General features: G+C 42.3%; 1 protein-coding gene across 1 annotated transcript in view; it reads left to right on the top strand.

Moving 5' to 3' along the window:
• The first annotated feature begins 4,426 nt into the window (after window positions 1-4,426).
• Window positions 4,427-14,247, top strand: part of ANKRD22 (ankyrin repeat domain 22) — a 28,988-nt gene continuing 19,167 nt past the window's right edge. Inside the window, exon 1 of the mRNA XM_051982660.1 lies at window positions 4,427-4,743. Within this exon, the coding sequence (XP_051838620.1) occupies window positions 4,723-4,743 (21 nt within the window). The 5' untranslated portion in view covers window positions 4,427-4,722. The remainder of the gene's footprint in view (window positions 4,744-14,247) is intronic.

Raw genomic sequence — 14,247 nt, 5'->3', positions numbered from 1 at the left:
TTACTAACTGTGTGACTCTGGGCAAGTCACTTAACCCCAAATGCTTCAGCAAAAAGAAAAAAAAAAGAAAAAGAAAAAAGTGACATTTCTGAGTGTTAAAGACAAGATTTGAACCCAGTCCTTATTTCAAGCCTAGTAGACTCTCCCCTAAGTGGCACTGTCTCAGAACTCCATTTTCTCCATTCTGTCTCCTTTATTTGAACTGTTTCATTTGCCTTGATAGCTTAGGCCCTCCACAAACAAACTTCCTTAAATGAAACACTTTGCCTTTGTGTGTAATTTTTGGGTAATCTTTGCCTTTCCTTCAGGCAAAACAAGTCAAAAACTGAGCCATGTCTACCCACAGAGTCACGCCAATGCAAAATACTCAGCTCCTTTCCAGGACTAAAACCCAAACTCAATTTTCTAACTACTTTGTGATTTCCTGATCTGAATTCTGTAACCCAGGCAAGTCTGTCATTGTCCACAGCTTGTAAAGGGGAAAAACTCAGAGATCTGGTTTCCATTCCCCCCAGACCTAGGATGCTTTCCTTCCTTGTCTCCAGCTACTGTCTCCCAGCTTCCTTTTGTAATGCCAGAGAAACTGAGGCAAGGCAAAGATTAGAATTTGTAAATATTTTATTAATGGAGAGCTTGGACTATTTGGCTGAATCGGACTCTTGTCTCAAAGCCAGAGACTTGGGGTGGGGATAGAAGTTTCAGAAAAGGACCATAAATTCAGTTCGGACAGGTTGGGGGTGAAGTAGATTGTGGTCCCTTTGAGAAACTGTATTTCCTATTGATCTGTGATTCCTTTCAGATTCCCAGTCCCTCCTAGCTGAGGCATATCCTCCTCAGACAAGTCGTCTTTCCAGTTTGCCAGAGCCTTTGATTCAATTACAAATCCTGGTCAAAAAGCATCCCTTTGAATTCCAATAGGAGATCCGGGGTTGTCCCAGTCCCCACTAGGTCTGAGCCAACTTGGACCCTCCCAGCCCCCACTGGTTCTGATCTGCTCCAGTTGTCCCAGACCCCACCAAGACACCCAATATAATAAGCTTCCATCAACTAAAGTCTTGGCAAATGGGCCTTGACAGCTCCCTTTTCTGCCAGGACCTTTTGTCCACTGAGAACTGCATTCTCAGTGCAAAACTCCATTTTCCATAGATCTGCCTTTCTAGAAATCAGTCTCTGGGTAAACTGATTTCTATCCAATAATAAACTTTCATTTTGCAACTACTATTTGGCTATAAGGGAATTCTTTCACTCCTAAAACCTGTAGCCAATTTAAAGGGGATTCTTAATAACTCTCTTATAGCCACTAACCTCGAGACCACCAGGAATCTAGACCACTCAAAGAGGATAAGGGGTATGGAGGAAGGATCATAAATTTTATTAAGTGAAAAAGCTAGAGTTAGGAAGTCTGAGACTGGAAAAGATGAAGGGATCATCTAGGTATTAGAGATAAGCTCTTTGGAATGTAGAGTAGCCAGAGGTCTGAGGCCCAATTCTCTGGGTCCTAATGGCCTGGAAAGAGGGGAAGGGGCTTGGACCTATCGTACTAACTCAGGGAAACTGAGATTATAATTCAGGAAAACTAAGGCAAGGAAACTGAGGTAATACATTTCAGGGAAACTGAGGCATTATACTTTAAGACCCAACTAAAACTCTACTTTCTAGACTCTAGAGGAAGTCTTCTCCAAGTCCTCTTAATTCCTGCCTTCCTTCTTTAAATTATCTCCTATTTATTCTGTATATATATATATTTTGCATCTTCTCTCCTTCATTAGATTGTAAGCTTCTTGAGGGATTCTTGCCTTTCTTTGTATCTCCAGAACTTAGCACAGTGCACATAATAAATGTAATAAATGGGTTTAATAAATGTGTCTTTTTTGTCTTACAGAGGAAAAAAACTAACTCATGCCTATCCATTCATTCATATGTTCCTCACCCAATAGATATCCAATGAGTATTTACTGTGTTCTGGGCACTGTAGTAGGTGCTGGTGGGGATGCAAAGATGAATAAGCATAACCCTTGACTTCCAACTACTTATTTTTAAAAGTTTTCTTTAAATTTAATTAATTAATTTTTAGTTAATTTATTTTAAAATTTTAACTTTTTAAATTAAATTTTAATTTAATTAATTAATAAAAATGTAAATGTTATTTAATGTTTTGTGTTCCAAATTTTATCCCTTCTTTCTTCTTCTCTCCCCCCACCATGATAAGTAATCAAATATCGATTAAGTGTGAAATTACATAAAACATTTCCATATTAGTCATATTGTATAATAAGACGAAGAAAAGAAAGCAAGTGAAAGATAATCATATTTCAATCTGTATTCAATAAATACCAATTCTTTTTCTGGAGGTGGATAATATGCTTCAGCATCAGTCCCTTGGAATTGTCTTAAATCACTGTATTGTTGAAAATGGCTCAGACATTTATAATTCTTCATCAGACAATATTGCTGTCACCGTGTACAATGTTCTCCTGGTTCTGTGCACTTCACTATGTGTCAATTCATGTAATTCTTTGCAGGTTTTTCAGAAATCATCCAATTTGTCATTTCTTACAGCACAATGGTATCTAATTAAAATCATATGTCATAGTTCATTTAGCCATTCTCCATTTGATGGGAATCCCTTTGATTTCCAATTCTTAGCCACCATTTAAAAAGTCCTGTTACAACTATTTTTTTTGTACAAATAGGTCCTTTTCCTTTTTTTTTTTCCCTCAAGCACTTATAATCTACTGGGTGAGTGGATTGATAGAAGGAGGTAGACAGGACATATTCATGGATGAGTATAATTCAAGGTAATATGTATTGAGGGTAAAGAAGAGAAACAGATAGAGAAATCTGAGAAGGAAAAAGTGCCTTTTCAGTTGGAGATTTCTTGGAGAAAGCTGCTATTTTAACAGACAAACATGAAGCAAATCTGCATTCCAGGCATAGAATGGCCCCAGGAACTTAGGTGATTGCTCTGAGGCAGGAGAGAGCAGGGTGAAATCAGGCAGACTTTTGGGAAGCTTTCACTGTCCAGTTTGGCTGGGATGAATATGTAAAGAGGCTCAAAAAACTATGCTTATTTTGGAGCCTTCAGGAGACCGCTTATGAAACTACCACAAGAGAAGTGTCCAAATGTAGCAGTTTGGAAAAAACCCTGGGGACAGTCATTAGAAGTCAAGAGTCAGGGTGGAGAAAGATGAGCTCTAGCTGGAGATAAAGAAATAGAAAATTGTAGTTATGTCTGAAGACCCAGTATCTTGTGCAGACTCTAACCATGAGGGTGAATAAAGACATTACACAGAATTCTAGGGATGCTGTGGTGCTCAGGCCAAGAAGCCCAGTCTTTCGCTGAGATGACCAGTGTTTCCTAACTTTTGATTTGTAGGTTGAGAACAACATCTCTTAAGAACCACAGAGAGTTTTCCCAATACTCTGTCCTGTGAATCACTTTTTACAAGCTTCTTAGAGCAAGAATGGTTAATAGGAAGATGACACAAGCTCTTTCCAGGAGACCAATGTAGTGTAACAGTCATCTGTGAAAAGGTGCTAAGAGCTTTTAATATCTGACTCAGTATCCCATTATCATCCTGCTATTCTATTTTTAATGAATTAATTTTAAAGTTTTATTGATGCATTTTAATGTCACATTTTAATGCTTCTTATAATCCCCACCCTTCTTAAGATAAGGAAAAGCAGTTAAACAAAATCAATCTAGTTTTACTGAATAGGCAGCCCTCTATACCCAGAGTCCTCCATCTTTCTAATGAAAGAAGGGAGAACTATTCCCAAAGAAAGAAGAGAGGGCCATCTCCTTATTTTTTCTCTGCAAACATTATAAGCACTCACATTAAACTTTTATTGTTGTTGGGTTTTTTTTTTTCTTCATGTAATTGTTATAGCCATCTTCCATGGCACTTTAATTAAAGTTCTGTGCTGGCACTTCATGCACCAGATGATTAAGCTATATAAATTTAACACATGGGGAATAAAATGAGATTTAAAAGAAAACTAAATGAGGCAACAGGTAACAGGAACCTAGAGGTACCTGAGAAGGGCTACATGTGAAATATTAATGTGATTAATGAGATCAGGAGAAAGCCAGACTGAAGCATTTTGTAGGGTGTAATATGCCAGTCCCCAGTTTGTATTTTAGTTTTTAGTAATCATCACAACACTAGGCAGCATCTCAAAGGCATTTATGGTTTGCAAAGCATCTTCCTCTCATTACACTTTATCCAAGTTATCATTTTATTCCGAGGCACTAGGGAGCCAGAGCAGATTCTAGTCAGTCACAAGTACATTTCCCGGGGAGCCAATTCAGCTATGGCCCCTTAGCCTCCTTTCTCCCATGCTCCATAATTGTGAAGACTTTTCTCCTCCCACTAAATGTATTTGGCTTCAGGCAGGCAGCCATCCCTGCTGCTGAGGATGACTCAGAAACCGGCTCCTTTGGGCAGGACCTGGCCGGGCTGAGGCTCTCAGCGCTGAATTACCGCTGGCTTTTCCCTCGCTGGGCTGGGCGGAGGAGGGCGTGGAGCTCTGTCTGTGCGCAAGGATTGGGAAAGCACTCAAGGCGCACGGAGCCGGGGCCTCTGCTCTCTTTCTGGGCGCGATCTCCGCCGGAGCATGTTAATGTGAATTGGAAGAACAGGGAAGCCAGCCAAAGCCTCCTGGGGGAAGGCAGCCGAGGGCAGCTGAGAGATCTCCGGGCGGCCGCCGAGACTCCGCGCCATGGGCATCCTGTATTCCGAGGTAAGCCCCCAGCGAGCCTCTTTCCCCTCCGTCCATCAGAGCCCCTGGGGCCGTCTCTCTTCTGGGGACTCTGTCCTTTCTCCTCTTACTTCGGAAATTAATGTCAGATTTGACAAAAAGCCTCCGAATTTTATTCATCTTGTTACTTTTTACAACAGAAACTTACCCGACCCCTTCCTGCATCGTGTCACTCAAAGAAAAAAGCGCAGTGGGTTAGGAGCTCACAAGCTCCTACTGTGTGTCTTCGGGGAAGTCAGCTCCGCTCTTTTGATTATTCCGGGAGTGGGACAGATGCAGAGACTGGTTCCGGAGCCAGCGGGGCTGGGTTCCAATCTCACCTTTGCCAATTACTGCCTCTGTAAATTGGCAGAGTGACTTTTACCTCTCTGGGTCTCGGTTTCCTTCTCTGTCAACTAAAGGGATATTGAAGGAGACTAAGGTTCTTCACCATTTGTGTGTGTGTGTGTGTGTGTGTGTGTGTGTGTGTGTGTGTGTGTGTGTGATGGACCCGTTCTGTATTTCAGTGAAACTTGGGGAACGCTTAGAAAAATGGTTGTTGTGAATATTCACAATGGAAAGAAATGCTAAATTTAGGTTAGAAGTACGTGAGAATTGAAAGATAATTTCCCCCTTCTATCCACGTTTATAGATCTCCCTGAAATTTATCCATGGGGGTTCCTGTTTAATTAAAAGTTCCTGTTACCTATTGCCTCATCTATTTTTCTTTTAAATATCCTTCTATTCCCCATCTGATATATTCTATATAGATTAAGTCATCTGGTGTATGAAGTGCTAGCACAGAACTTTAATTAAAGTATCCTGATAGATCATTTCCCACTTTTGTCCAAGTTTATAGATCTCCCTGAAATTTCTCCATGGGGGTGCATGGATCTTGCAGTAGCTTCACCTCTTTTTGGATCTCAATTTCCTCATCTGACAAATATTGGATCAGATGTGTGCATTTCCTGACCAGTGAGCTTTCTCATCCTAAGTTTTGCTATCTAAAAGTAGTTGAGAATCATTCTGATCATAGAGATCATTTTGAATCATTGTGGAATCATAGATTCCAGGGTGTTTGCTCTCATTATCAGAAGTGGGAGAAAGGGATCATCTGGACTTTGTCTAATATCGAGCTATTTCACATAATAGTGACATATTCTGGAGGCTTGTCTGAACTCTTCATCTTCCTTCTGAGTACTGGGACTATCTGTTGTCGGCTTTTGGGGTGCCTCAATGTCCACACACATACATTTATCTCCCTATAATGCCTTAAAAAGAGGGACACTGGGAGTCCATGGGGAAATTCAGAAATTCACTAAGTTCCAGCCAGAATCCTCAATCCTTCCTTGAAGAACACAAAGCAGCATCTCCTCTTTGAATTACTCAATTATCATATTCAAATGACTTTTTCTTGAAATACAAGTTAACTCTTAGAAAACTGGATTAAAGCTAAAGAAATAACGTCCCAAGGACAACTCTGAATGACAGACAGCAGGAAGATAAACAAAGGACACCTGGTACTCATTATCAGCCAGGCTTTCCTTCCCTCCCTGCAGCCTGAGCTAGTCCCCCAACCAGTCAGGCCACATTCTATTGCAGATACGTAGGGAAGGCCCAGAGCTCTGGACCTCCTTCCAGAGGCCAGGGCTTGTTCTTTATAGCTGTATTTACATCCCATCTGGGTCACACCGGGGCCCCAGTCTCTTTGTCTTTCTTTAGTGCTCTGCTGCATGATTATTCTTATTTATTTTTATTTTATTCTTATTTATTTTTCTTATTATTTTATCAAAATAGATGTACTTTTCTAGTGTACAGTTCATTGAACAATAGAAACAGCAGACTAGGTGCTGCTTTGGAGTCATGGGTAGGGGGCAAGTGAGCAGAGGAAGCAAGGAATTCTAAGTGTGGTCCTGGCTTGGCCATTTCGGGAAAGGTACATCTCTCCTTCATTAATTAGCACTGAGGAGAAATTTGTTCTTCAATATTTCCAGTATTCTTCTTATTGGGAGTCCTCTATCCAAAATGCAGAAAATAGCCCACTAATCCCCTTTTATTGGTGGTGTTATCTTCCCAAACATCCTCTAAATGGTTTTTTTTGGGGGAAGGGGAGGGTCTTCATTTATTTATTTATTTATTTATTGCTGAGTCAATAGTATTGCTACTATTATTACAACTACTGTTACTACTATTATTACTACTGCTAATACTATTAGCACTGCTGTGATTACTACTCCTACTTTTACTCCCACATATATATACATATATCTTACAGAGAGAGGAAGAGACTATAAAATATAATGCTTTAAAGTTTACAGAATATTTTATGGATATTATCTCATTCACCCTCCCAAATCACTTACTCTTTTAGCATTTCAATTTCTTATCTGTGAAACAAAGCAGTAGGACTTAATAGCTTCTGATGTTCCTCTAAACTCTTAACATATAATCTCTTAAAAACCAGCAGTTCCACCAACAATGTATTAGCATGCTTGTCCTATTGGAGCAGTGACCATTTCAGTCTTTTATCATCTTGCCATTTTTCTGGGCATGAATTAAAAACTCAAGGTTGTTGTAATTTGCATTTCTCTTGTTTAGTGATTTGGATCACTCAAGTATAGTTGTTGATAATTCCTATTTTTTCGTTAGAGAACTGTTCTTTGGCCATTCCTATTTTGAGGAAGCTTTAAGATTTTACAAAATACAGCTGACAATCGCTTCTCAAGAAGACAGGGAGAGACTAAAGCACGATGTTCTTTTGGATCATGTGTGTTCCATGGATGATCAGTTGCTAAAATAATAGGAATAAGGACTGAGTGTATAATTCCTTTGGTAGAAACAACTTGTAACTGAGAAAGTTCCATCTACTGGTGCATTTCTCTTTTCTCTATAACTTATGTCTTCCAAAACCATCTCTGTCTCTCTCTGTCTCTCTGTTTCTCTGTCTCTGACTCTGTCTTTCTCTCTCTGTCTCTCTCTCTCTTCTCCCTGAGGAAAATTCACTTTTTTTGTCTTCTGCAAAATAACTGCTGTCCATAGCTTCTCTGCTCACTACTTCCAATCCAGTCTTACACCCCCCAAAGTGGCCAGCTCAGGACATCCAAGGACTTGTCCCTCTCTTAGCTGACATTTCTATAGCATTTCAGACTTTGCAAAGGATTTATTGCGGATTACCTCAGTTGATCCATGAGATAGAGGCTACTATTATTATGATTATGTAGATAAAGAAATTGAGACAGGCAACGCTTAAGTGAGTTGGCCAAGTTCACACAGCTACTGAGAGTTTGTGGCAGTATTTGAACTTGGTCTTCCTGACTCCCAACCGAGTTCTCTAAATAATATGAAGAGCTGTGGAATGAGCTCCATTTCTGGAACCAGAGGTCTTGAGTTTGAATTCCGCCTTAAGATCTTTCAGTTTCCTCACTTGTATAAAGAGGAAGTTGGGCCACTGACCTGTGAACTCACTTCCAGCAAAAGTCTTGTTTCTCTCTGGGCTGGGTCTACAGACCCATTTATTGACGCTTGAGAGAAGCTGTTGCTCAGGAAGAGGAAAAGGAAACAATCCAAAGACTAAGAGCAGGAGCTGAGAGGCAGGTGAAAGAGAGCAGGGAGGATGGTGTGTCTGGGAGGAAGAGGTCGATGATGACCTGGCCGTGGCTACTGGGGGACAAGTTATGTTTTCTTTTGTGTCAGGCAATGAGGGTTAAGTGACTTGCCCATTGTCAATGTATTGTCAACTGATGCTCTATCCACTGTGCCATCTTGCTGCCCTGTTTGTTTCCCTTCTTACCCTGCCCTTCCTCTGCTGGACATTTCCCATTTCCCACCCTCCAGCTCTAAATCCAGGATTGCAATAGATACTGGCATGAAAAAGGGAGGGAAGGAGGTGCTGATCCAGAGTGTGCTCCCTTCTCCATGCATGGGGGGGGACCCTACAATCACAGTCTACCATACTCACAGGGCTTCCAAAGCACTTCCCTCACCAAGTCCCTGTGAGGTCTTGGCTGAGGGAGAGGCCGAAGGCCAAGGGCACCTGGGGCCTAGTCAGAACCAGGACCCTGCAGGGCTCTCTGTGCAGGTGTCTGGCCTCCTTGGTCCTGAGGCTGGCACATTAAAATCCTGGCAAGGTTTGCTGATGGAAGGAAAGGGTCAGGACTTAAGTTCTGGCCTTAGGCCGGCGATTCGGGGCCACTCCCAGGGCTGGAGGGGCTCTTTGCCAGATCAAGGCTCTCACAAGGAAGAGAGACCAAAAGGCTGAACTTGCCCCACTTACACTTGGGTGTCCTGCTCCAGAGGGAGGAGACAGAGCATTGTGACCTCTGTAACGGAGATCAGCTCCCTTTCCTGCCTCTGCCCGCTGGGGACTGTGTCCCAGAAGTGTCCCAGAAGTCACCCTTCTGTCCCACCCGAAGATTAGATGGAGCCCCTTTGGGAAGGGATCAGCCTCCTGGAAAGGAGGGCTGGCCAGCAGCCTGGCCAGCAGGGGCGTTGCCTTTCTGGAAGCAGTCCTATTAACTTGTCATCCCTTTGGGTCAAAGCCCTAGGGAGATAATACAGTTTTCTGGGCCTCGATCTGAGTGAAAAGCTCTTCCATCACCCACCCGGCAAATCCTGACTCAGCTTTAAGACTGTGATGAGCCGCCAGGTCCATTTTTAGAGGATTCTAATCTTCAAGCTGAGTTGGTTTTTTTCCCTTCTCTCAGTGGACATTTGTCCCTTAACAACTTATCCTGGCCCCATTATTCCTAACACGCCCCCTCACCTCACCCCCCCCAATTCTACCCTCTATGATAGAGCAGAACAAATTTCATTATGACTTCCTCCGAGAGTCTTGGACCAGCTGGAGGGGGCAGTGGGTAGAACACAGAATACCACCCCCTCAACCCATCGACGCCTGGGTTCAAATCCCAACAGCAGATGCTTAACAAGATAATATTTGTAAATGGTTTTAGAAACCCAAAAGGGCGATGTTAGCTCTTATTATTACTTAATCCCTCAGCCTCGGTTTTTCCTATGTAAAATGGGGATAATAATAGCACCCATCCCACAGAGTTGTTTTGAGAATCAAATCTTAGTGTGCTACATGAACGAGAGCTATTATTGTATTTGAAGACAACTATAATCCCTTCAAGACAACTATAATCCTTTCCTCCTCCCAAATCTAATGCAGTAACCTCTTGTCAGTCATTAACACCGTAGTATAATTGATTAGATAATGAGTCAGCACCCTAGAAAGCTGGGAGTTGATGATTTAATTCCAGGGATTAGGAGAGGAGGAGAGGGACCGGAAGGTCTGGAGGAACAGGTTGCCTGGTAGGGCATGGACAGGGCAGTGCCAGGGTTGCTAAGAATAGGCAGGAATAAGAAAGGGCAAGGGATGGAATCAGTGACCTCCCTGATGCCAGTTTTGTCTCCAGCTGGCTCCCTCTCCTCACCCCCCCTTCCCCACCATAGTGATGGCTGTTGGTTCTCCAGCTCCTGATCCCTAAGAATATGAACCCCCCAGAATGGGGGCTGTGTATGCTCACGTGTGCCACCGTCTGTGGAGTATAGTAGTGGGAAGAATCCTGACTCTGGATCTGGATTCAAATTGTGCTGCGGGTTGTGGGACCCGACTCCTGGCTCTCAGTCTTTTCTTCTCTAGAGGAAGTGGGCTGGGCAAGATGGTCTCTCAGCTAGATCCAGGAGCCATAGGCCGGCTCATAATCTTTTGGCAGAATTTTGCTTGGGGGATGGTAACGCTTGTCATGCTGTAATGATCGTGGATCACAGAAGTCAGAGCTGGACCCTTTTTGACATATGGAGAAACTGAGGCTTAGACAGGACTCAAGACCTGCCCAAGATCACATAGCCAGTAAGGGACAAAGTGGAAACTTACATTCAGGTGAATGGTCCCATTCAATTCTGTGTGTTTCTCTGTGGTTGTGAGTGTGTGTTTGTGTGTGTGTGTGTGTGTGTGTGTGTGTGTGTGTGATGCTCCGGTGTATATACTGATGGAATTAATAATAATAACAATAATAAAGTAATATTTGTAAGCACTTACTTTGTGCCAGACATTGTGCTGAACACTTCCCCATGATTCTTTCCTATATTATCACAGCAACCCTGGGAGGCAGGTGTTTTTAATCCCCATATTAAAGATGGGGAAACTGAGGCAACAGATGTTAAATGATTGGTCAAACAGTGTCTGAGTAAGTTCTGAGGTGAGATTTGAAATCCCTCTCCCACAATTCACTATTTTAAATGTAAAGTTTTTAAAATTTATTCATTGGCAAGGGTCTCCATTGTTCTGCGCCACTCTGAGAGCCCATTGGATCTGAGAGAAGAGGAAGGGGGCCCTGAGTGGATTTCTGGATGCATCCCTTCCTCTCCAATCCACTGGAATCCACCCATTGCCTCACCACGCTCATTCTGTGCTCCCTTGGGGCTGCTTACTGGTGACTCATTTCTTGAAACCATCCACAGTAATAAGCAAATATTTCAAAATTTCCGATTTAGGAGCAAAAGCAGGGACCAGCAAGGCCAACCTAGGCCTGAATCAGAATCCTGTCCTATAGGAGGTCCTCGGCTTGAATACCTTCAGTGACTGGGGAACTCATTACCTCCCAAGGCTTTCTTGCCTTCTGCTCATTCTCATTTTTAGGACATTTTTTCTTGATACTCTTGGCTTTGTTTTCCTGAAAAATCATCTAACTTAGAAGGCAACATGGGCTGATGAATATCTGCCAAAGCATGAATTCAGATGATTCCTTAGTCACATGGCTTCCTGGCCAGCTTAGAAAGCTCCGATTTGGCCAAAGCAAATTTAGATCTGGGAGGTAACGACTAGCTAAAATCCTTCATTTTATTATTTTTAAAAAATAAATGTTTATATATTTCAATTATTGGCTAAGAAGTATTATTAGAGTCTGGATTTGAACTCAGGTCCATTTAGCTTCCCCCCTTTTAATTTGTTTCTATTTTGTTTTTGTTTTCTGTTCATTAAAAAACAATAGAATAAAGAAAAACAGAAAAGGAAAATAAAACAAAACAAAAGAGAACATTGTCCCGTGCCCAACAGAACATCAGGGAGGATTCACAATCTATGATAACAAATGACCAGTTCAAGAAAGGCTATAGAATAGTAGAAGAAATTATATACATGAGTGTTCCTTTTTTTGGTTTCCTTATAGGTTGTTCTTTTGTTTTCTGCTGTGTACTTTTAAAAACCGTCATTTTTTCCCCTTTCATTCCCCCCTAGCTCTCTCAAGCGAGCTCTAGTTAAGCACAGATATACAGTTACATACAGTTAAACATATATATTATACACAGCTATATACACAGTTAAACATATATATTCACACAGCCCTGTAGACCCACTCACATATACATATATCTGTATGTATACATTCATAGAGCAACATGCATACATATTTACATATTCTCAGACACAGGCATTTACCCGCATGTCAACATGCAGCTAAAACAGTATTAGGATGGCTGACATATGATGGAAATCTCCATTATTTCTCTCTTAATTGAATCCTTAAGATTGATTTTATCTAAGATCAATGATTACTAGACATCCTTTTTTTCCTACTAAATTCTTCTCCTGATCTTTGTTGCAGTGTTTGTGTATTTCTTCTTTCCTGTCCCTGCTAACTCTTCTACTTTAATTCTGCTCCTTAACTTGCTTTCCTATTACTTAACCTCCCTCCACTCATGCATCCCTCCCTTGTCTTCTTCCTCCTCTCTCTTCTCTTCCCTTTCCTTATTTCTTTATACATATCCAAAGATGCGAGAGGACTCCTGTTCTATCCAAGTCTCCTTTGTGTTTCACCAGTCCATGTTCCTCTGAGGCACAAATTTGTTCTGTTTGTGGGGGAAATCTGGAGAGTTTGGAATTTACTGACCTATTCTGTCATCTTCCCAGAATCCTCCTCGGCCTCTGGAGATTCTTAAGCCAAAGCTAATTGATACTTTGTCGGAGATATTGTAGAGAAGTCTCTTCTTGCCAGACATATTGTAGAGAAGTCTCTTGTCAAGTACAAGCTGGATAATACCAATCAATTCATAAATGAGCATTTATTAAGCACCTACTATATACCAGGCACTGTGGTAAAAACTGGTTCTTCTAAGAGTGATAGTCCCTGCCTTCAAGTAGCTCACATTCTACTGAGGAGACAAGAAGCCTCTGAGGGCCTTTCTAAGACTGAGGTTCCACATTGCAGAGCTCTATCTTTAGACATTTTGTAGGAGAGCCTTCAGGAAAAGTTCTTGGCCTTGTGACATCAAGATCACAACTCCAGAAAATAAGCTTTTTCCCAACCTGAAGCCTTTGACTACCCAGGCCATGTTAGATCTTGGGGTCAGATCCAGGAGATCTCTCCTTTCCTCCACTGTTTGCAATGAGGAGCTCACTTATGCCTTTTGGGCAAAAACAAACACAACATTTCTGCACATCCCTAGAAGGCATCTCACCAACACAGGGAGAGGAGCAACTTCAGAATTTGCATTTGAGTCAAATGAAAGACCAAGCCTCTCTAGAAGAGGCTTATACCTGGAAATGATTACCTCATCATCCACCCTCACCCCAGCACCCTTCCCTCAGATCCCTTTATCATAGAAAATACGACAGGATTTGGATACTATAGGAAAGAGGACAATGATCAATCATTGGGGGTTTCCTGGACATCCACAGTGACCCCATGGTGCCAAAATCAAGGAGAGTCTGGTGGGCACGCTTGTGGACTTGAATTAGCAGGCAACCAGCAGAGATTGGGTCAGACATAATCTCTGAGGGTTGGCAGAAGCTCCAAGGCCTGGGGCCCTTTGGATAGTCCTACCAGCCTTCCCCTCCCCACCTTACTCTCCTAGTATATATAAATCTCCTGATACCAGGAGAAATCATGGGCACCTGGGCAGACCAGGTAACACCACCTGAAAAAATGGCTTTTGACTTGAGTCCTAAAGGAAGAGAGAGTTTCTAGGAGGCATAGAGTTCCAGAGGTGGGGATAGCCTGTGCAAGCCCAGAAATGAAGCATCATGCATAAGACTCAGCAAGGAAGCATCATGGGTCACCATCGGGTGTGTGTATAGGAGTCTGGAGAGATAGGAAGGGATGGTCTGAGAAGAGCTGTAAGTGACAGCTGGCCACTTGTCAAGCCTGCTGGAGCAGTAAATCCTGTCAGGGAAGACTCAATGTCTTCTGAGGTTCCTTCCAGCCCTTGCTTGAGTGACTGTGGCTTGGGACCAATTCTCTGTGTCTTTTACTCTCTTCCTTATTCCCAACCCTTCGGCTCCCCATCCAAGCTAGGGATACTTCCCATTGGTTCCTTTCTGAGTTCCCAAGCCCATGTCCATCTGTCCCAGTGACTTCAGCACCAGGCTACATTTCCTTCCTCCACCGTGATGGAACTGGCTGTAATTACCTTCTCAAAAAGCTTCTATTTTTGCCTGCTCTAATCTCTTTTGACATCAGGATTTATGGTAATGACTCATTGGCCCTCAATCTTACCTCTCCTATT

Source organism: Antechinus flavipes, chromosome 2 (genome assembly GCF_016432865.1).
Source record: "Antechinus flavipes isolate AdamAnt ecotype Samford, QLD, Australia chromosome 2, AdamAnt_v2, whole genome shotgun sequence".
Lineage (NCBI taxonomy): Eukaryota > Metazoa > Chordata > Mammalia > Dasyuromorphia > Dasyuridae > Antechinus > Antechinus flavipes.
This window is presented reverse-complemented; position numbering and strand designations above follow the sequence as displayed.